Below are 23,755 nucleotides of genomic sequence, written 5' to 3'. Positions count from 1 at the left end.
ACGCTCAGTCCGACTTCGAGGAATCTTCTAACGTCACCCTCGGCCGCGGGTCGCGCCGAGTCGAGCTAATGTGATGTCACATCTGTTAGCTTTTCTGCTCCTTATTAGCGGGCGAGAACACTTCGCCTTGGAAATGCCACTACTCACTGTCTATTCCACTGAACCATCAGTTACTGTCCAATCATCAGCCATTTATCCATTTATCATCTATTTATTATGCATTTCTCTTTCTAATCATAGTCGGTACAAACCAATGTGTTATACTGATGACTGACAACAGATAGAACAGAAACTCAGATATGAGGCATTTTCTTCATCACTGCACAAAATTAAACTGAATGTTTTTTGGGTTTTGGACTGTTGATCAAAACAAGCAACCGGAAGCCGTCACGCATTTTTTATTATTCATTACATTATGAACAATTTCTGAATTAACCAATGAACTGAATGAAAACAATAGAAACAAGCTGAATTGATCCAGAATTTATCCAAAAACTGAAAGTGATGTGATTCAGGCTAGAATACAGACCCTTACATGACATGGTCTATGGGAAAACTGAACCCTGCCAACCTTTCTGTTCTGCAGCACGCTCTCCAGAATACTCGATTCCGATTGGATAGAAGCGGCTTTGGTGTTGCGCTGCTCCACAAAAAGTGTTAAGCTTTGTCTTGCTTTGCTGTTTGGATCGGTCATTTGCAGAACAAGATTTAAAGCCTAACTGTTCACATGTGGGAACACAGAACAGCCAACAAACACTGCCGAGAGAAAATCCCGGTCAAGCATCGGATCTGTGAAACAGCACTGAAGACCGGCCGGGCGACAAAAACAAATGATAATGACACAATTTCGGTTGTCGATTTCTGACCTATTTGAGTTGCCGTAGTTCTGCCAGGTCCTGTACTCCTCCATGAAGTCTATGTGCTCCAGAGTGATGTTGTAGAAGTCGGTGAAAGGCATGATGGGAGGAGAGGACACACTGTTGGCCGCATCTGAGGAAAAAGCAAGTTGTTAAGGTGATGTGAATGTTTGTGTGTGTGTGTGTGTGTGTGTGTGTGTGTGTGTGTGACACGCACTGAACAGGCCGAGCACTTTGGTGGCGGAGGGGATCCACCAGGAGCATTTGGCCAAAGGAGGAAGTTCGTCTGGTTCTGCAGGGAACAGACGAGTGGAGATGAACTGCAGGAGGCGCTCTACCAGCTGCCTGAAACGCCTCGCCGACAGCCTGAGACGCACGCACACACACACACACACAAACACACACACACAGATAATACTGGTTAACATCAGCAGCTTGGCAGAGTCAAACAGCACAAACTGCACATACCCTGAAATACACACAAGGACAGAAATAGAGACACTTCAAGAGGGAGAAAATAGCAGCGCTGGATGCAGAAACTGGGCTTCTGGATCCGAGCAGAACCGAACAGAACTTGTAATTTGAAGCAGCTCGCTTGTAAATCATCACCGCAAACAGGATGCATTCTTCAGGGCTGCTTATTCAGGCGCAGATCTCCAGAAACCGGCTGACATTCGTAATCGTACCGGCTGCGTGTCAAGTTTGAAAAAGCTGCACGATTTGAATATCAGCGGCAAACAGCAAGCACGACCAGACGTTAGACATTCATCATCCTTTTCACTGCTTGATGCACAGACTCAAAAGACTCATTTCGTCTTAACACAACATACTTTGCCTACATGAAATACATTCAAATTCACAAAATTAAAAAACAACATATACAGCCGAAGAATAAGAAAACAAAACTAACAATTCGATCAAGCTTTTGATGCCAACTCTTCATACAACATACACAGATTTCACCCTAATAATGAGAGATTTACTCTCATCAGGTTTGTCTGGCATCGGCGTGGCACGAGCCGCAGACCACATCAGTGCAAAGACGAGCCGTTGGCAGTTTCTCTTCCTGACAGGACCGGACGGCGATGAAAAGGGTGCAGTGTGTGCAGCGTGTTTGAAAAGGGCTGAAGTGTCGTTTTCACGTCTGCCGCCGGGGCCCCGCTCCTCAGATCAGACAGGAAAAACACAGATGATGACGAATGGTGCCGGTCGCTAAAAAGAATGCAACTGCTGCAGTTTGCACAAAATTACAAGAGAGATTCATCAAAGCTCGACGCTGTCTGTGATATTTGCATTAGGAAAGAGAGCCGGAGCGAAGCAACAGTTACAGATGGAAACGCTTCAAATTTATGTTCCCATCATACAATCAATCACTCGCTAACCCCGCTGCAAAGACGACATGACAAGAGCCAATCCGCCTCCACGTCCAGGAGTTATTTACAGAGCCCCAGATCACAAACTTCCCTCTGAGGGCTTTACAATCTGTTCAACATTGAACCGCAGCTACGACCACCTTAAACATTTCTACCTTAAACCTTTAATTCTGCTGTTAAAGGATGTTAGATTTTAAAATCTGCTGTTAGATGGAAACACAAGAAGAGAGACAGAAAGCAACCTGGCTACAAACCAGCATCCAAGGTTAACACGCACGCACGCACGCACGCACGCACGCACACACAGGGACTTACTTTTTGAGCCAGTGAACCAGGAAGTGGTGGTCGGCCTCAGACAGAGCTGCGATCTGCCTCAACAGGTGAGCGTAGATCACGTAAGTGCTGGTGCTCAAATACTGAGGGTTCTGCACACACACACACACACACACACACACACACACACACACACACACGCATTATATACGTCATTATATTCTGAAATCTCAGTAATTAGTTAACTGGACAGAACTACAAAAACAAACCAGACCAACTAAAGCAGAATCATTCTTTCAGTACACAGTGAAGCTCATTGGCTTGTTCACGCTGTGAGCACCTGGTTCAGAACTAAAGGGACCAGGATCTGTGTCAGATTTCACTTTGGTGTTTTGTTGTTGTTTCTTCTCAAAGACGTCGCTCACTTTGACCGTGAGAACACAAGGTTCCGTGTGTTCGACTGGACGCGACAAAATAATAACAAGCGACACGAGAGATCATCCCGAAGAGCTCCGTTCAGTCTTCACACGGCTCACAGTGCAGAGACGAAGAGGGCGAGAGGAGCTGAAGCCTGCACAGCCTCTGAAGGAGGGAGCGTCGTCATCAGACAGGAAACCAGCAGTCCTCATCTCCAACATGACCTCACCCAGTCCCCATCTGTGTGTGTGTGTGTGTGTGTGTGTGTGTGTGTGTGTGTGTGCCGTTCTGTTCTCCTGAGAGTTGGAAGACGAGGCGAGTCCTAAAAGTCCAGTGGGACAAAATCCGACTTTGGCTTGTGTGTGTGTGTGTGTGTGTGTGTGTGTGTGTGTGTGTGTGTGTGTGTGTGTGTGTGGTGTGTTGATGGAGCGTGGAACCACAGTGGAACTACTGCAGATTCCTGTCTTTATCTGATTCTAATTCCCAAAACCATATATGGAAATCAGACTGGAGAGAGAGAGGGAGAGGGAGAGAGACACAGAGACACAGAGAGACACAGAGAGAGAGAGCGCGAGAGAGAAAGAGAGACACAGAGAGACAGAGAGACACAGAGAGAGAGAGCGAGAGAGAGAAAGAGAGACACAGAGAGACAGAGAGACACAGAGAGAGAGAGCGAGAGAGAGAAAGAGAGACACAGAGAGACAGAGAGACACAGAGAGAGAGAGCGAGAGAGAGAAAGAGAGACACAGAGAGACAGAGAGACACAGAGAGAGAGAGCGAGAGAGAGAGAGAGAGAAAGAGAGACTCAGAGAGACACACAGAGAGAGAGAGAGACTGACAGACAGACAGAGAGAGAGAGAGACACAGAGACACAGAGAGCAGAGAGAGAGAGAGAGAATAAGATTGAGAGAGAAAGAGAGAGAGAAAGAGACAAAGAGAGAGGGAGAGACAAAGAGAGAGACAGACAGACAGAGAGACAGAGACAGAGACACACAGAGAGAGAGGGAGAGAGAGACACAGAGAGACACAGAGAGGGAGAGAAAGAGAGAGACAGAAGGACAGACAGACAGACACAGAGAGAGAGAGAGACAAAGAGAGAAAGAGAGAAACAGACAGACAGAGAGAGACAGAAAGAGACATATATAGAGAGAGAGGGACAAAGAGAGAGGGAGAGAGACAGAAATGGAGGAAATAAGAAGGAGACAGGGACGTACGAGCGACAGCAGCACAGGTGAGAAAAGAAGAACGATGAGAGAAAAAGGTTTGGTTGTTTGTGGATTAAATCATCAGGACATTTTCCACTGAGCTGCAAAACCAGGACCAGGACAGGTCGTGTTCAAGGATCAGCATCAGCTTTATGAACCTAATCCACGTGTAATCCTGGTTATTGTGAGCCTGCGATCCCCATCTGACACACAGCAGCTCTGAACCACAGCTGCAAGCCAACAGCAGCCAACGATCCTGATCACATGACTGCCAGGTAGCTGAGCATCGTGTCCCTCCCCCTCCCTGTCACAGGCTTCCTGTCTTCAGCTACGCCCCCAAACTCTCGTTAAAATACAAAAGGAAACAAAGATAACGGCGATACGCTCCACGGCGGCGAGGCCCGGGCTCAGCAGAGGACGCGTCACTGTGTCGTAGCGCTCTTCGCTCGCTCTCCCTTTGTGTTTGTCTGTGCCTCGAGGATTTTCAGCCTCACCTGAACAAGAATGAAATAAGCTCGCAGGTCGTCTTTCGTCCGAGGCCTGAAAGCAGAAGAGACGAAAATCTGTCACGCAAAAGAACGACAAAGAAGAGCTGGGCTAGCAAGATGGATCCTTTTTAATTATAATTTAGCTCTCACCCTTTCCACTCCCTCAGCAGGCTGTTGATGATCCCTTTCAGCACTGACTTCTGGATGTCCTGAGGCTGAAAACACACCGCATCCAAAACAGAGACAATCAAAAGGTTGAGTGAACATCAGGGACGTCGGACAGAGGACGCCATATTTACCAGATCACAAGCACACAGTTAAACGTATATAAAGGCTATAAACTCTGTCACAGTCATGATAAAATACATCCTTTGTGAACGTGCAACAGTTAAAATGGATGAAGAAGCAGTTTGCTGGCGAGACATCGGCACGTTTTCCGTGTTCATGCGCTTGAGTGTGTGCACGTGGTCGGGGGCGCGGCCTCGCTTACCGTGCTGAGCAGCGCGTCGTAAACGGCGTTCACAAACTTGGCGTTGACTCCCGAGTCGTCGACGGTGTTAAACGATCCGTTCGCCTCTCGCTGGGAGCGGGGGGAGGAGCGAGGAGGAAGATGTGGAGCGACAGAGAGGGAGCATGGGAAAGAAGGAGGGAGACAGCCGAAAAAATGCTTTTCCATCGTAAAACTGTTACGGCGTCTGGGGAAGTTTTAACAGCATCTAAAAGAGTTTTCTCACAACAGACATTCAGCTGAGGGCCAGACTGTGTGTGTGTATGTGCGTGTGTGTGAGTGTGTGTGAGTGTGAGAGTGTGTGTGAGTGTGTTCTACCTTGAAGGCAGCGTTGATTTCTATGAAGGAGTCGAAGGTGGTCAGGTAAAACTCTCGGATCTCCCTCCAGTCACCTGATTGGACGGCGTGCTCCATGTCCTCCCTGGCAACACGCACACGCACACACGCACGCACACACACACACACACACACACACACACACACACACACACACACACACACAGTTTAAAAACACAAACCTGCCGTCACAATAACTCCTAGCATGTGTTTTAATGTGAGGTGTGATCATGTCTACTCTACTCAGTCTACTCCTCCATTGACGAATGAAAACCAGCTCTACACGCTATGACGCAGTATTTCGCTGCTACCTGAAGGACTCATTATTCAGACAGTAAGCTCCTCTTACACCTGCTCCACCTGCGGGGGCTTTGGTGGACCCCGGCTGGTCCAGTAGGGGGTCCGTTTCCTCAGCAGGTAAGCTCACTACAGACGGTTTAGAAAGGCTAACTCGTTCAGGGACTGGAAACTCACTGAAACTCCCTGGTGGTCTTGGTGCGCAGGGGGATGATGGGGTCGCAGGGGAACGGAGCTTTGACCTCGGGGGGCAGCGTGTCGATGGAGAGCCGCTGTTTTTGACGGACGTCGCTGCAGATGGGAGGCAGCTCTCTCCCTGGGTGAGAGACACAGACAACGAATGTTCAAAATAAATCTGAATACAAACGTGGTGCTGTACGCACATCCTCTCTGCTACCAGACCCTCGTCTTCATCATCTGAGCTATGAGAGCTTAGAATCATGATAAACATGAAGTTGCAATGCATTGTGGGTCCTGATTTATATTCCTGCATTTAGAAGGAGGACACATATTTACATTTAGACGATTTTGAGATGAACTAATTAAGGCGAGTTCGTTTTCTTTATTTCTTTGTGAACCTATTTGGGGCTCGTTGGCTTAATAAATTGTGTGATGCATATATAGAAGTTTCCATTTAATAAATTCCTTTGTTATTGTCAAAAAAAGCTTCAAACTCACCACTTTTTAATATCATTTCAGTGTGCTGGCCGACATTTTACCCCTACGAGTTAATAAATGCATCAAACAATCAAAGCAGCTGATGCCTGGAAACATGTGAAGGTTCAGAGAGAACAGACAGCGAGAGAGAGAGAGACACACACACACACACACACACACACACACACAGCCATTAACCTCAATCAGTGTGTAATCACAGAGGCCAGGCTGCTGTTTGAATACAAAACACACACACAGTTGCACAGAAACACACACCCTCTCACACTTCTGACCGTCCATCCGTTCTCTTTATAATTAGCCTCCCATTGTGTCCGTCTCCACAGTAACAACAGACACCAGCAGGCCTGCCCAGGTGCATTGTGGGTGCTCATTCTGTAGGCGTGGCCAGATCGTACGAGCAGAAGATGAAAGAGACACCAGAACAGAGGCGGACAGACGGATAAATGATGACGGCGTGATCAGGAATCCAAAACCTTCTTCCTTTACCGTGCAGGAGCAAAAGATGAAAGTTTGACCTCAGGGTGGCGCTAGAGAAAAGGTCATGAGGTCATCAGAATGAACGCAGGGAGCAGAAATGTGTTCAGTACAGATTGATCTGATGGTGGAGCTGGAGGAAACTCCTTCCAATCATGATGCTATCACCTGTTACAGATCAACCTGTTTACCTGTGGAATGATCCAAAAAGGTGTTTTTGCAGCGTTCCACATCTTTCCCAGTCTTTTCTTGCTCCTGTCCCAACTTCAGAAGAAGCAGATATTTACAAAAATCAATAAAGCTGATGGGGTCAAACAGTATTAAGTTGTATTTGTGCTGTTTTCAGGTGAGTTTGTGTCAGAAAGGATCAGCAGGTGATCACATTCTGTGTATTGATGTTTCCTGCAGCGTCCAAACCTTCTGGAATCTGGGTTGTATTTTTGTTTCACTTGTATGTGGCAGTGAGCTTTACAGATGCAACACAGGAAGAACTCCTCAGCAGTTTTATGCTCTTAAAAGACAGGAAACCCAGACATACACGTAAAAAGAAACCAAAAACTGTGGAAGTTACAGAAAAATGGGGGACGTGATCAGTCCAATATTTATATGGATCCAATATATGAAGTTGTTCCACAAATAAGGGCACGGCCATTCCTGAAGAAACAATAAGACTCATCCTCTGGGAACCACTAACATCCACATCACATGTCATGAGACTGTAGCTTACAGATACCTCGCCATGGAAAAAGAGATTTCTGATGGCGGCGCTGCAGGGAGGCTCATCAAAAATCACTGAGAGTGAATCGTCCTCTGGGGACCATGAATCCAGCATGTTTCATAGCAACCCGGCCATGAAATGCATTAATTAGCTGTTGACGTAGTTGATGAAAGCACATGGGAAATTGACATTTGGTTACAGCTCCCACAGGAGAAACAGCTGAGCTGGTAAGAGGAGGAATAAGGAGAGGAAAACCTCACAGCCTCCTTTGTACACCTGCTTTGTCAGCTTGTGCGTCACCCAATTTAGTCCTGACAGCAACAAGCCTCGGCCGTCACGACGCCCTTTAATGAGAAGAGTCACCTTCAAGACCTCCTCCTCCCTCTCCTCTTTCTTCTTCCATCACAGTTGACTTAAACAGAGCCTTTGATTTTAGTTGGACGATGGGTAAGTGGACAACCTTGTTATCTTCCTCGAGTGTTGTCATCAAGCGTCCTCCATTAATTCATGTCCCTGCTCCTGCTGAGGTTCAATGAATGGAACAGCCCACAAACAAACATCAGAGTGAGGCTGAGATGATCCTCATCGATGCTCATCTTACAAAATGAAGCGTGTTTATTATCATCTGTTATAATAAACCTGCAGACACACTCATACATACACTGTCGGTGTCAATGATTAAAGTGATATAATGATAATGATTCATATTGTGTCTGAGTAAATGGTAGCTTTTATTTGGTTATTATATTATAATTACTATATTAATTAGCAGTAAGTACATAACTGATTATTATTATTATTACTAACACGGGAAAGCACATTTTTGGCCATTATGCAAGGACTCATATGTTAAGTATGACAAAAATTGGATAAAATGATGAAGTGATGACATTTAATACCCAAAAGGTCAAAGGTCAGCATCACTGTGACGTCCTAATGTTGTGCAGAAACACTTTTCTGGCCATGATTCAGCAGCATCGCTCAGGAACAGGAGGCAGACTGTGACCATGTCTCACATTTGGTCAGATCCTGAGTTCAGGACTCTAATCTTGGGCGTCAAGCTTGAAAATGAGCGGATTGTAAAGATCTTCTGAGCTGCAGGTTCAACATGTGTGAAGAGTCCACATTTTACAGTTTGTAGCTTCTCTGCAGCAGCGTCCATATTTAAAGCATCGTAGTCACTGCGAGCTGATTGGCTGTGCTGATGTTGATGTTCAGGTGATTGTTGTTGCACCATGTGATGAAGCTCTCTGTCAGTCCACTTCATCTTCCTCACTGGACATTATTCAGCAGAATCATACACGTCAATATAGTGACAACTTCCTTTTCGCCAACAAATGAACTGAATACCTTTAATTTAACTCCTTCAAAGTCTTCACTGCAGGTGTTATATGAGTCTGGACAGACATGGAAGACAGAGGCAGTAATTCTAGTTTTCTTTGAGCACTGAGGAAACGATGGATGTTTAAAGGAGAGCCAGCGGCGTGGCAGCAGACGACCTTCAAATGTGACGGAAACGAGAGCATACAACCGGTTTTCTTCGCTGCACCCAGTCACTGCATCCTGCTGCAGCCCCCCAGTTTCCCTTCAGAGATCAATAAAGCTTTTCATCCGCAACAAGCTGCACTTTCAGGCCAGCGCCTCTAGAAAAGGTGTTATTGTTTTCCGAACCTGAAATGAAACTCGGACGGATCTCAGCTTCGCTCCGGCACACAAAACCGTATTTGACAATATTAAAAGGAAACACAAACCTCCTGTAATGCTTTACAGATGAAAAAGCAAATTGTGGTGATTATCCTGCAGGCCGGACGGCCGTAACGGGCCCGAGGAATGCTACGCTATCTGCTCTGTGTGTGTGTGTGTGTGAGTGTTTTCACTTTCATATGGTTTTCATTTGGGTGGAGGTTTGCATAATTATTCTGGCATCAGTAGCCGTGGTGACAAAGCGGGCTGGTGAGCTCTCTGCTGGGTCTGCGTTCTCACGGCAGTCAGAAATAACCTCGCCTTTAACGGGAAGCAACATTCCCTTTAATGTCAAATCACCGCCATGAAGAGCCTCATGACATGTAGTGGCAGTTTCAGAACTGATCATTCTGATTTCCTCTCCAGAGCTCAATGAAACTGAAGAAACGTTCGTTGTTTCTGAGACAAACTGAGCAGGTAGAACATCCCAACACCTTTCAACAGAGAATCCAACATGTCTGATCCCTGGCAGGTTTCAGCTCTTAAATCTTTCTAAAGCATGAAGGTGAAACAGGAGCAAAGGAGCTCAAACTGTGAATCAGCTGAGACTGTAATCGCCCACCGAAAAAGCCTGTGAGCATCTAATGAGAAGAGCGATCCTGTGATTTTCTGCACACTGTGAGATTTTTAAAATACATCAAGTGGAAAACATGAACAGCTTTTCTTCTTCTTCCCTCTTTTCTGAAAAGCTTCCATTCTGCAGCCCAGAGTCGCCGCTCGCCGCTCAACATAAACAGAGTCTGAGTACATACATCAAGCACACTGTAAACAGAGGAAGTAACACATCATTACATCCCAGACAGAGACCTCAGTGTCTCAGAGAACAAAGACAGCGAACACAACACGCTGCATTTGTGACACTGAGCTGCTGCACTGCTAACATTCACTCAGAGGCGAACTTAAATGGAGGCAAACAAAGGAATGCAGGAGGGTCTGAGGACTCGCGTATGGCACAACATTAAGTCAAAGGTGCAGACAGATTTAATACAGAATTAGAAAAAAAGAGTCTTTTACCAGACACACATCATCTGAGCTGCCACCAGTAAGAAACAACTGCACCTGTGCACTAAATCTGCAAGACCAAAACCTGCAGAAGAGGAGTCCACCAGCAGCGAATGAAACCACCTGAAGGATTTTTGTCCTTTTTCCGATGCAGTGCCAGGTTTTTGTTTTCCCTAAATCTGGTTTGGGGAAAAAAACACTTCTGTTTTTCATAAGGCCGAGAACTGAAAACTCCAGATAAGTTCCAGATATGAGGGAAGGATGAAATGTTTGACATCACAACATCACAAACCAGCTTTCTGCACTGCTCCATTATTTATGTCATCACATGCTAATATCATTACATCTGTGCAATCTTGCGCAATATCACATATTTTCTACTCTGTTCTTGCTACTGTGTAGCAGTACAAAAACACATTTTATCCAAACCTTACTCATGTGCAATTCAAAATCTTCCATTGTTCTCAAGGCAATATTACTTTTATGCTCTTATACATAATGTACAGGTATGGTTGATTTTATTCTGTATCCTTTGTTATAGTCTGTTTGTTCTTTTTCTACATCTTTTTTTTTTCTTGTTGTCTGTAACAACTGAATTTCCCCATCGTGGGATCAATAAAGTGGATCTTCTCTTCTTCCGTCTGTTCCTGGACCGAGGGGACAGACATCACGTCACCGGCAGACGTGGACGCTACAGGTGAGAGTTAAAGGTTTTGGGGAGAAGATTTTGTGAATGTTTTTCAAAAATAAAACCCTAAAACAATGCAATGAAGTCCCTCACCTGATCCCAGAATACTGGACGTGGACTCACCGTGTCTGAACCACTGGGTGCTGGTCAGGGTTCCCGTCATGCCGCCAGTCAAGCCCCTCCCCCCGCCGTCCCTCCGCTGGCTCAGTGTGGAGATGAAGGTGCCCAGAGACGGAAACGGCTGCTTCGCTCCTCGGCCCAAACCCTGGCGCAGGGAGATGACATCATCACCGAGAGGAAGACAGCTCGAGTGTTATGTACGCTGAAGACGGTCTGAGGGTCAAAACGCTGAAAAAATAACCAGTGCTGGAAAACGTGGCGAGAAAGCAGGTAATTCCTCCAGAGGAGCTGCGAGGCAGCGGTGATAACTGCTGCACCACCGTGCTGCCGCCTTCACAGTTTCCCTCTCACTCACTGACATCCACTCACGCCACGCAAGGCGCTGACCATCAGGAGCGCTGCTGCTGTTCAGAGTCTTACCCCTCCAGACGGCAGAGCCGGGGATCGAACCGCCAACCCTCTGATTAGAGTTCATGTGTCTCTGTCATGTGTTTATACAAATCAGTAAAATGTTTTAAATACTTTTTACATACGTATAAAATATTATAGTACTATATTAGCAAAAAAGTATTTTCAAAGCGTTATTAAAGTCAAGATTTATTTGTATACGACCATTTTATACAAATGTAGCTGAAAGGGCTCTACGGGTTGAATTCTTCTCCTCCTGGTAGCTCAGACAGGTTTGAGGTCGCCAGCTGCAGAAGAGCCACAAGTGCAAGCAGAGGAAGACGTGAAGAGGGGAGGAAGGAGGGATTTAGACGAGGGAGGGGGAGGAAATGGAAATTACAAAACAAAAAGGAGGAAGGCGAGGCGAGGAAAAGGGGATATGAGGGTGAAAGGGAGTAAGAGGGAGAAGCTAGGAAAGGAGGGATGTGAAGAGGATGAGATGAAGGACAAGAAAGTGAAAATAAAAGGATAAAATGAAGGGAAGGAGGAATAAGAGAGGGAAAGGAGAGGATGCAGATATGATGTGGGAAAAATAAAGAAGAGGGGGAAGATAAACACAGAAGGAGAAGAAGGATACGAGAAAGAGGGCAGGAAGCGGGGGATGAAAGTAAAGAAGAGATGGAGATGGAGGGAGCAGCAGGAGGAAGAGAAGAGGAGGAGGGATGAGAGGCTGAGGAAGAGGAGCTGGAGAGATCAACAGATGCACAGCAGCCGCTCCTGACAGCAGCACACACACACACACACACACACACACACACACACACACACACACACACACACACACACACACACACACTGCAGCCGTGATGTGTTCAGGGGCTGCAGAACAGAAGGAGCAGGAAAACGGTTAATCTGCCGTTCAAAATGAGTCCGTTTCCAAAGAAATGAGACCCCGAGGAAACATCTTAACACAATCATAGCCTTGGCAACCACACACACACACACACACACACACACACACACACACACAGCAAACAGGATTTCTACTGTTTCCATGTCATTATATCATCTTCTGTCTTGTGCACAGCAACACAGACAGAAAAGACAAAGGACCATTTGTATCCGAAGCAACAACCTCAGAGAGTCGGTGAGCTGGTTGTGTTTTCAGTTCTGACCCAACGAGCTTATGAGCGTTAATGAGACACAACAGGTCCTTCATCCAGAGCGGATCAAACAAACACTGCTACCAGAAGACAGAGCGAGGACATGAACCCATCCCTGAAACGACGTACATCTGTGACATCAGCACGCTCATCCGGACAGCTGATCCCACACCAGCTGCGTGGATGTAAAGACAACGACTGACAGCATTTCCAGCTGAAGTCACGGCGCGGCGCTCCATTTATCATGAACGACCTTCGACCACCTGCCACACTGAACGACATCGGATCAATCCTTCTGACCTTCCTCTGACTCTTCTTCTTCAATGCCACCATGAGGTTGACATCTGCAGTTTATGTAACTTGTCTGCACAACTTTCGGATGGACTGGCGTGTAATTCTGTACAGATGTCAGCGTTCCCTTCAGGATAAGTTGTCTTTTAATCTGGCACCGTCATAAGATCAAAATTTACATTTATCCAACCCTTCATCATTTGTTTTGCAGGTTTTTGGCCATAAAACATCCTTATCAGCCTTTGTGTTTAGCTAACAGTGCTACATAACAGCATGTTCAGACTGTAATTGTGAGCGTGTTAGCATGCTGACATTTAGCATTTAGCTCAAAGTAGCGTTTTCCAAACGCAGCTCACAGGGCTGCTAGCACGGCTGCAGCTGGGAGGCTTCATCCTTGCACCTTTAAGTGACGTGTGTATAATTACACTCCATTCTCAGTGAAGCCACAGAGCAGCCACATCACTCTCCTCTCTCTCCTCTTTCATTATCAACGTCCCGGCTCCACCCACAGCGGCTGATTGACAGGTGACCTCCGGGAAAAGAGGCGCAGCGACACCACGGCGACGGCCGCTGAGCAACAAACACGGAGACGACATCCTCATCAGCCCCGCTTTTGTTTTCATTGAGGAAAAAAACAGTCGTCAACAAGCAGTTTTCCTTGATGAAATGAACACCGACTACGTCCTGGTTCACATCTGATGGTGATTAGCAGCTTTAGCAGCAGTTTCTATCTCAGGGAGGCTTGTGATGTCAGTTCAGTCCAACTCTGCTCAGTCATTCAGTCTGAGAGGAAATGTTGTCATCCAGAGAGAAACCACACACACACACACACACACACACACACACACACACACACACACACACACACTCTCTCAGCTGTTAATCTGCAGTCAGATCCTGTAGATTATTGCGAGACTGTGTGTGTTTGTCTGTCTGATGGTACAAATATTGCTTTCTCCAAACTCTTATTTTTGTCTTTTTCCCTCGATTTCTGTCTTTCAAACCAAATGTTTGTGAATTTCAACACTCCTTATAACGCATCATTCTAGTTAAAGTAACATGAGGACCAGGTATTTACTAAGTCTGTTAAACGTGGACCAAACGTGTTGAATCCGTGCACCACGCTGCACTCGGACGGCTCAGTGTTGGCACAGTTCAGCTCTGGCACCGGACGACCAGATACGAGCCAGCTCCGGCTGCCAAATTTGACGCAGTTTGGCCTGATTTAGGCTACAAATCCGATCTAGTTAGCAGCACTCGGTCCAGCTTTGGGCCAGAGATGACTCATAGACCTGATCTAAGTAGGCATGAGCTGATTCTGGTGCATGGTTCATCACAAGTCTGCGGTGAGGCTGGGAACCAGTCCTGACAGATTCAGGCCAGCGTTGGTCCCTTTGGCTCTCTGGGTGTGAAAGTGGTATGAGAGGATAATAAAGTCCAGGAGATATTAAAGATTAACTAGACTTAAACATGCTGTGTGAACCCAAAGTGAATTGTAGAGGCGTGCCACTGCATGCGGAGTCAAAGGTAACATGACGGGATGTCGACCAGGTCGCTGAACGGACGCCACAGAAAAGCTCAGCGTGTCCGGGATGTGCTTCATTAACGTACAGCGCTGAGCTGCACTGTTCTCTGCAAATAACACAAACGGTCCAGCTGTCAAATCTGTGCAGAACACATTTTCCACTGAAGGAGGTTTTTTTCAGTTCTGCTGACTTGCAGAGTTTCATGCATTTAAATCTCAGAGCGTAGCTCATTTCCAATCGGGTTGAACTGCCCGGACAAATGAAATCAATCAGTACCATTCACTGTCGATCAGACGGAGAAAGAGACGATCTAACCTGATCTTCAGACGGTCGACACCACATCAAAACCCACTCACGTTTTATTTGGGATTATCCCAATATGCTGTTTTCTACAGACTGGACTGATCAGTCTTCAGTAAATTAAACAGACAAATCAAGACGAGTTCTGATCATCTACAGGTGTGTGAGCAAGTGCGGGAAAAGACAGAATAAATGTCTCAACAAGCTGCAATACAGTGATGTTACAGGTTCACTGTGTCTCACTGGCAGCTTTCAGCAGGGACAAACCAGAATCAGACCAACAACCGACAACTGGCCACATGTTGAAGCTCTCAGAGACGATGCTCCTCATCAGCACCTGCCGCTGCTCTGCAGACTGTTGCATCAAGAGGCCAGAACCACAGAATGAATAAATTCATTCATTAATTTTCTGTTGAGCCAATTAAGTCTTATTTAAGTCAAACTCTTGGAGGTCTGGAGAAGATCAGGTTAATGAGAAAGCCTGAAGCCTCCAGAAACAGCAGCTCCGCTCGTTTCTGTTCAGGTGAAGTCAAACAGAGAACTGGAGCTCTTCAGCGAGCGCCAGCTGTCTCCAGCACGTCTGACAGACCTTTCTCTGTCCGACCTTTGAGCCTGAATTTCCTCAGATCGAAGCTCGAGGGGCCACGAGACTCCTGAGGAGGAATCAGAGAATCAGTTTGACTGAAGTCCCGGAGACGCGAGCTGCAGAGGGAGAACGCTCGCAGCCACTTTATGGCATTTCCAGACACAACCGGAGTCGGTCTGAGCAATGACAGACTGTTTATTGGTCAAAACCATCTGATCTGCACATTCCTGCTCCCTGACACAATGGAGATGACATCAACCAACCAGCCTGCAACCCCGCCAGTCCGCTCCGGAGTGACACCGAGATCCAACGCCGACAGACAGTCCGACACTCGGCTAACTGCGATGCATTTAAAACACGCCGATTACATCACGAGACGCTGCAGGAGAGCTGATGTCAGGAGTCATTATGTAAGACGCCAGCATCACTTTTTCCAGCGGGAGAAAACCGCCGTTTTTAAGCTTGCTGTCACTCGATGTTCAGGAAGCTTCCGCACACAGTTTGAGGTTTTCTGCATCTTATGTTCAGCTCTGTGTGTGTTCACGTGGCTGCAACACAAAACTCTCTTTGGAAAGTTAAAACACGGCTAATCAGCAGAATCTGATTTGGGATCAGGTGAAGTGCTGACATTTGACATTATAATCAAGTTTAATTGACATGATCTTCACTACAGCACAGCAGCTCTGCCCCCCCCCCCCCCCCTCTAATTATGTGCTGGGTTGTTTTCTTTCTTTTATTAAGGATTCGACAGAAATGCAAAACTGTAAAATAAAACTAAGGAAAAAGAATAAAGACTAAATTCAGACTTCGGCCACAGGCGTCACACAACTCTTATTAACATCCACTAATCATACACACCAGTCGACTACATCGCTCTCAGTACTTATTTTATATTAATGTTTTATTAAAATCAGTGTTTTAAATGAATTTGGTTTTTAAAAACATGTTTTTTCCTCTTTTATTCTTTGAAATTTCAGTATAAAGTTGGATCACAGATCATTTCTGAAATTGATCATACTCTGAAAGAATAATGTTCATGTATATCGATTCAGGAATCATTTTGTGTAAATAGTTTTTTTTCTGAAATAATCAGATTTTGTCCACACTGAGACATTTACATCACAATCAAAGCATTTTCAGTGTGAAAAACCAGATTTTCATGACTGCTGTTCAATAAAAAAGGAGAAAGGTCAGTTTTCTTACAGCGGGAGGGGAGCTGTTGTAAATCGGGGGAAGCCTGTCTCTCTCCCTCTCCACCCCTGACAGCGCAGAATGTTCTCCATCCATCGTCCCGGCGTGGAACAGCGGAAAAAGTTGTTCAATCCCGAGAAAGACTCAGTCCTCTCCAGCCTCCGTGTTTGTGCTGCACATGTTTTTCACCAGAGCAGCTCCGAGCCGAGCGACCGTCTGTCTGCTCCGTTACTTCACATAAATCAGGAGATTCACATCCTCGAGGAAACGGAGTGAAATCTACCTTCGTCGGACAGGTGGGCTCTCCGTTAGACGCACAGCCCGACGCGTAAACGTCTCCAAGCGCGAGGCGCGTCAAGTTGTGTTAGAGCCCAAAGAGTTTTTAAACGCGTCGAGGGTGGGCTGCTACCCGCTTCTTCTCCTCCTTCCGTCCCTCTCTGCGTCGCCTGTCGGGGAAGCAGCAGCGCTGCGGGCCGGCGCCATGTTCGGAGGAGGAGGCGCCTGGAGAGGAGAGCCTGGAGACACACACACACACACACACACACACACACACACACACACACACACACACACACACACACACACAGAGAGAGAGAGAGAGAGAGAGAGAGAGAGAGAGAATAACGAGAAACACAGAGCAGAGGGAAATAGGTCCTTTGGATTCACAATAAAGTTTGGAGCCTATTCAGAAAGAAAGAAAAGTCATTAAAACACAGAACAAAAGTCTGCTGAACTGAAGGGAGTCAGACAAAACATGTCACAAAAGAGCAAGAATACTAACGAAAAGAGAGAGAGAATAAAAGCTCACAGCTGCCATGAAAAGTAGAGTCGATGAAATAAAAATAATCATGAAGCCAATTAAAATTAAGACTTTTCATGTCAAAATGTGGTCACTAAATACGCGTTTGATTTATTATCTCCAAATGTTGACTTTCAAAATCATAAATTCAAACTCTGAGTGTCAAAAAACTCTCAGGTCAAAGCGTGACTGACCGTCTTATGAAAATGAATTTATGACATAATTGTGACTTTTAAAGTGTAAATGGTGACTCTGTATCTCAGCACCCTGATGTCTGGTTATTTTTATTTTATTACTTCTAAAAAATAAAAATCTTTGCATGACAGAAATAAACGTTTAGAAATGAGAGAATACTCATTTTACTTTTAATCAAATTTTTCAACATTTTTCAGGTTTAACGCTTTTAAATAAAAAGAAAAAAATCTACCTTCAGACATTTATTGCAATTCAGTTCAATTCAGTTTAAGCTATATAGCAACAAATCGCCAAATCTGCACTGCAGAGTTCAGAAAGTGCTCAGCAACAAAAACACAAAGTCTGAAATCTTTATTTTCTATATTTTCACCGAGCTGCTGTCAGTTGTGAATACTCGGAGCGATGTTTGTGAGTTGGACTTTTATTTTGACAGTCGTGACAGGAAGTGGTGTGCTGTGATTCCTTCTGTCTTGACGCGGCCCTGCAGACTGCGAGACACCGCCACAATTTAACTTCTGTCCATAATTAGTGAGAAACAGGATCTGGGCTGCAGGCCAGCTCTCAGTGAACAGAAAGAAACTGAAAAGCTCCTGATGTCGCAGACCTGTGTGTGTGTGTGTGTGTGTTAGTGTGTGTGTGTGTGTGTGTTAGTGTGTGTGTGTGTGTGTGTGCGTGTGTGTGCGCGTGCGCGCGCGTGTGTGGTTTCTCGGTAAAGTTGAGATCATCTGGACTCTGTCTGCTTTAAAAACAGCCTCGGTGTTCCTGCAGGTCCTGGAAAAGCATGAGTTCAGTTTCAGAGTTGATATTCTTGTATCAGCAGCTGCTTTTCTGGTCGTCGTTCAGTTTTATTTCGAGGCCAAAAAAAGTTCCACAACTCTAAATATTGCAAACTATTGGAGACTCTTCAGGAGAATCTCAGTCAGAACAAACACTTTTCTAAACTCGGCTGGGTCGAGCTGGCGAGTCGAGCTCTGTTTGTTTTTGGAGCTCAGGCTGCCGTCAGTCCGTCCATGTGTGCTCAGTTACTGTAACAGCAGATGTGTTTTGCTTCAGATTTTATGGCGTCTGGGCTTCAAACCCTCGCTGCCGCCTCGCTGCTGCCTCGCTGCAGCCGCGTGCACCTGTGGTTTGGTGGACGGTTCCTCTGATCCTCAGAGCCGGGATTCAGACCTGCGCGCTCGACGTCTGCTGATGGAGGATCGAGGCTGCAGGCTGAGGCACCAGGCACTGTTGCATTATGGGAGTGTTATGTAAGAGCAGATGGGTTGTGGCTGAGTCATGGATTTATGGGCTGTGGGCTTCTTCTGCAAACACGTCTGGGATGCGACACGAGAGCGAGGAACACGAGTCAGGAGGCGAGTAAATGAATGAATGAGTGAGTGAATGAGCGAGAGGCCGACCGACGGACTGCAGAACAAAGCCCGGTCCAGCATTCCCTGCTGGAGTTAACTCGAATGAAGCATTAATCTCTCTGAAGAAACATAAAAATGTTGCTGTGTCTGATTTTTGGAAGAAAGATGAAATTAAACGACCCTCTGAAGCTTCAGCTTGGTTCCCAAATGCAGACGAGCATCAGAAAAACGAAAATGTTCACATATTGCTACTTTTTTGGAATGAAATCTGAGCTACAAGTGTCAAAAATTAGCAATTAGTCAAAAACATTTGACTGAGACGAGCGAAGCGGTTTGACGTCAGCATATTTCTAAATGAGTAAGGTATTAAGATAAAAATAAAAAAGTGTGAATAATTAAGGAAATAGATCACTGATAACTATAATTAGCTGTTTTTAGCTTTATGTTGCAGGGCTGTCAGTAGTTTGAGATTTCTATGCTGTAGTTGTTGAAGACTGAAATGGATCAAATCGCACTTTTATGACGGTCCCTAACTACGCCTGCACTGACAGATATTCTATTCTTTGTGCTGACTGCATCGTCGTGATGTGATGTTTAGCTGATCAAAGCTGTAAATATCTGTCAAAATCAGCTCTCCAACATATCCCAACCTGAGAGAAGTCCAGGCTTTGGCACGGAGCTGTTGAAGGTAGCAGCCGCGGAAACTGACGAATATCAAATGTTAAACTAACTTCACCCTGATAGAAGCTGAGAGGAAATATGAACATGGCTCAGAGGGGATGGAAGAAGAAAAGTTCTGTGAGAGAAAGCAAAAAAAAAAAAAGAGCTCTCAGCATGACCCCAGAGGGGCTCCGTGGATAAGTCACAAGCTGTTCTGGGATCAGTGAAGAGCGGAAAGTAACTTGTTTTCTCGCGAGACTGAAAATATTCGGTCATCAGTGAAAACAGTTTGTGGAGCGACAGAAGGATGAATGTGATGTGGTGGATCATCGTGAGTCCGACAGCGAGCGTGTCTGAACTGAGCTGAGGAGAAGCTGAGCAGACTGAGAGGAAGCTGCAGTATTTTTAACCCACATAAGCATCAAAGCTGCTGACCCGCACAACTTTTTAAAGTCTGGGCACTCCTGGAGAAAATTACCAAAAAAAAAAAAAGAAAAGAAAAACAGAACCCTGCCTCCGGGGTTTCCACCAAAACCCTGCAGAAGGTCCTGCACAAGAAAAGCTCATGATGTGATCCTCGAGGGCTGGACCCTGAAGCTCTGAGACCAAAGACTGAGCTTTGATGCTCGTTCGTAACGTCTGCCGTGTAACAAATACAGACAAAAGTCCATCGAGTTGTTTTCTGGCAGCGTTCTTATTGGTCCCTGAAGGTGCAACACTGATTCCAAAAAAATCTGGACTCTGTAAAACATCAATAAAACCAGAATCAGTCATTAACAATCAAACTGTGTTTCCTGACAGCAGTTTCCTGAAGTGTTCCTGAGTCCAGGTATTAATCTCTTTATCCAATCACGTGTTCACAAAGTGTTGAACCTCGCTCCATCCTCGCTGTGAACCACTGAGCCTTTCAATCATGATACTATCACCTGTCACCAATCAACCTGTTTACCTGTGGAATGATCCAAACAGGTGTTTTTGGAGCGTTCCACATCTTTCCCAGTCTTTAGTTGCTCCTGTCACAGCGTGTTTGAAACGTGTTGCTGCATCAGATTCAGAATCAGCAGATATTTACAGAAATCAATGAAGCTGATGAGCTCAAACATTAAATATATTGACTTTGTGCTGTTTTCAGTAAATGTTGAAAATGATTAACAAATTATCACATTCTGTTGGTTTATGCTTTACACAGCGTCTAAACTGCTTTTGTTCTCGATGGAGCTCCTCAGGCGAAGAGTCAGTGAAAATCATTTGTCACTGTTTTGACCAAGACGTCACATATATGACACATTCTGACCTACAAATTGCTAAATCAGGGCGAAAATGAGCCGAACTCCCCTGTTGTTGCCCACTAGAGGTTTCCACCATAACAAATGCAACATTTTGACGTTGTGGAGAGAACAGATGCATGCAGGGATTTCCTCTGGTGCAGCAGCTGAGAGCTCGATGCAGCAAATGAATGAAACAGCCACGTCACAGAGAAAGAAGCTGCACGTGAATAAAACAGAAAGAAACTAAGCAACATGTTTATGTTTACCGGTGTGTGTGTGTGTGTGTGTGTGCGTGACAAAGAATGATGCGTCGCTCCCTTCATCCGTTGTGATCGCCGTCAGTTTGCGCTGATGTGAAAACACAGAGGAGCTGGGAGGGAGGAGAGGCATCTGTTGTCAGGAGGAATATTTGGTTTGATTCATAGCAACGCCTCAAACTGTGGCAGAGAGAGCAGAGTGAACATCTGGGAGAGAGAGAAGCAGAATCCTCTTTTCAGACCTTTTGGCAGCAACACACACACACACACACACTCCTTTCCTCCAAAACTGGGGTGGAGAGCGAGAGAGGTTACTCTAGTTCAACTGAGACCCAGAGAGAGAGAGTGTGTGTGTGTGTGTGTGAGGAGGAGGAGGGTGCGCACATTTCCTGCACATGAGGGTGTGTTTCTGAACATTTCGGTACACACGAGCGTGCCGCAGCTGCACTGAAAGAGTGAAAATATGACAGAGAGAAAGAAAAGAAAGAAGTGAAAGCAAGACAAGAGACTGACAAACGAAAGATATGTGGAAAAAATACGGAAACATACAGAGAAAAAGATAAAAAACAAACAAATCAACAAGAAGAAATGAAACAACAAAGACAGAAAAAAGCAAAATGAACAAAGAAACATTTGAGTGTCAGGTTCTCTGCTTCCTGTCAGACTGGAATGAGGATGAGGAGTGTCTGAAGCTGAAGATCTGTCCACAGTGATTAACCTTACATTCACATCACCTGTCGTGTCTTCTCTGCACACAAGAGGGCGCTGTTTACCTATGAGTCACATGGCCTGAGCTCGTCTCATTCATGACAGCGATGGTCACACAGGTGTTCTCACTGGATCATATGAAGGGCTCCAGAAGAATGTTTCCTATTTTTTTATTGTGAAATATTTATTCTTTCATTGATTATGTTTACATATAGAAAATAACCTTTAAACAGCAGACTGGGATGGAACATGGACACATGATGTGCTTCATTTGGAGGATTTTCACACGGTGCTCACGTTCGTCCTACAGCAGCCTTGTCAGTGATTTTTGAACTTTTTCCGAAAGGTCTGTATGTAATATTTTAATCTGTTTCTGTTCGCTCAGGTCAGGTTCATTGATCAGTCTGCTGCTGTATTGGCTAAACGAACAGGAATTATTGGACAGAAACAGAAAAGCACAAGAAAGGAACTGTCAAAAACTCTACTGTAAAGCAAAAAAATATGAAGAAAGACCACCATAATGACGGGAGAGGAAATCAATACGCCTGTACAGCCACAGATCAGGTGGGAAGTCCAGTTCCAGCCAGTGAGAGTGACTGACACTTTTAATAAATAGAAATGAATCCACACTTGTTTTCCTCAGAGTGTCTGCAGACCTCAACCGACTGGATCCCACAGGTAATCTCCACACCTGTGTGAAGGTGAAGCATTCAGACTTGTATATGGCCACAGGGACAAAGGAAATATCCTCCCATGTTTCCACTTATGGAAAAATGTGGAGAAGACTGTTTTTAACACAGGCGACATAATGGAGAGATATGTCCCTGTCAGGATCCATCGGTGTGTGTGTGTGTGTGTGTGTGTGTGTGTGTGTGTGTGTGTGTGTGTGTGTGTTCTGTCCCTCACAGTTTACTGCCTCACATTACCACCTATTTACAGCCTCCTGCTCCTACTGCTGTGGAAACATGATATAATTAATCACACACATCAAACTGCTGTAATGTGTGTGTGTGTGTGTGTGTGCGCGCGCGCGTGTGTGTGTGTGTGTGTGATGCACCTGCTGGGCCATCTGTGCAGACTGCTTTAAACAGCGACCTATATTTGATTCAGACTAATAGTGTGATCTGGAATCATTAGTGCAGTAAACGGGTTAATATTAACACACGAGTAAACTGATGGGACTGAGACTCCCTGTCTGTGCTGGTGGACTCTCTGTGTTGCATTGTGTTGTTTTGCAGCTGCTCTTCATCGTTCTCATCATCACCGGAAGCACCAAAAAGTAAAACCAGTCGCCTCGATTACAATTTGTCTCAAAACCAAAATCAATAATCGCCACACTTTCAGCTACATCACTGCACTGTGTGATCAATTAATGAGCAGACGTGACGTACATCTCTGTCATGTGACACTTCTGAAAAATAAACCTTATTATTGACATTTAATCATCGATATAACACCGCTGTCCTTTAATCGATGAAAATGTTCTCAGAGCAGTGAAAGGACAAAGTTCAACACGTCGTTCATGGTGGATCATCCTCTCCATCCATCTTCAGACACGCTGCTTTGAGCTGAACAGGATTTAGGTCAGTCGAGAAACACACTTCATTCAATGTTCTTCATAGAAACAGATCCAACACAAAAACTTTCATGACATTAAACCTCAACCATCCGGTTTTGGTGGGTGAATGTGTCTGTTTTTCTGCCGTGTGAACGTGACGTGCAGAATGTGATCTTAAAGATGAGACCACTGAATTTATAAGCGGACATACAGTACATTCTGTCGGGAGTACAGTTTACCGCGAGCTGACCTGCTCTCAACGTCAGCTGCTGTGATCTTTATGGAGCGCAAAGTGAAGCCGAACACATTTATAACCGTTAAAAAACTACTTTTAGTG

General features: G+C 45.4%; 1 protein-coding gene across 1 annotated transcript in view; it reads right to left on the bottom strand.

Moving 5' to 3' along the window:
• The window catches only part of hectd2 (HECT domain containing 2), a 43,219-nt gene extending 26,129 nt beyond the window's left edge, over positions 1-17,090 (bottom strand). The window contains exons 1-10 of the mRNA XM_041947752.1: positions 16,634-17,090; positions 11,181-11,322; positions 5,932-6,070; positions 5,440-5,542; positions 5,104-5,193; positions 4,764-4,828; positions 4,620-4,665; positions 2,546-2,655; positions 1,075-1,223; positions 867-990 (exon numbers count right to left, since the gene is read on the bottom strand). Of these exons, the coding sequence (XP_041803686.1) occupies positions 867-990; positions 1,075-1,223; positions 2,546-2,655; positions 4,620-4,665; positions 4,764-4,828; positions 5,104-5,193; positions 5,440-5,542; positions 5,932-6,070; positions 11,181-11,322; positions 16,634-16,717 (1,052 nt within the window). The 5' untranslated portion in view covers positions 16,718-17,090. The remainder of the gene's footprint in view (positions 1-866; positions 991-1,074; positions 1,224-2,545; positions 2,656-4,619; positions 4,666-4,763; positions 4,829-5,103; positions 5,194-5,439; positions 5,543-5,931; positions 6,071-11,180; positions 11,323-16,633) is intronic.
• Positions 17,091-23,755: the final 6,665 nt, after the last annotated feature.

The sequence above is a fragment of the Chelmon rostratus genome, chromosome 11 (assembly GCF_017976325.1).
Source record: "Chelmon rostratus isolate fCheRos1 chromosome 11, fCheRos1.pri, whole genome shotgun sequence".
In the NCBI taxonomy this organism is placed as follows: domain Eukaryota; kingdom Metazoa; phylum Chordata; class Actinopteri; order Chaetodontiformes; family Chaetodontidae; genus Chelmon; species Chelmon rostratus.
The sequence above is the reverse complement of the archived record's forward strand: the minus strand, read 5'-3'. Positions and strand labels throughout refer to the sequence as shown.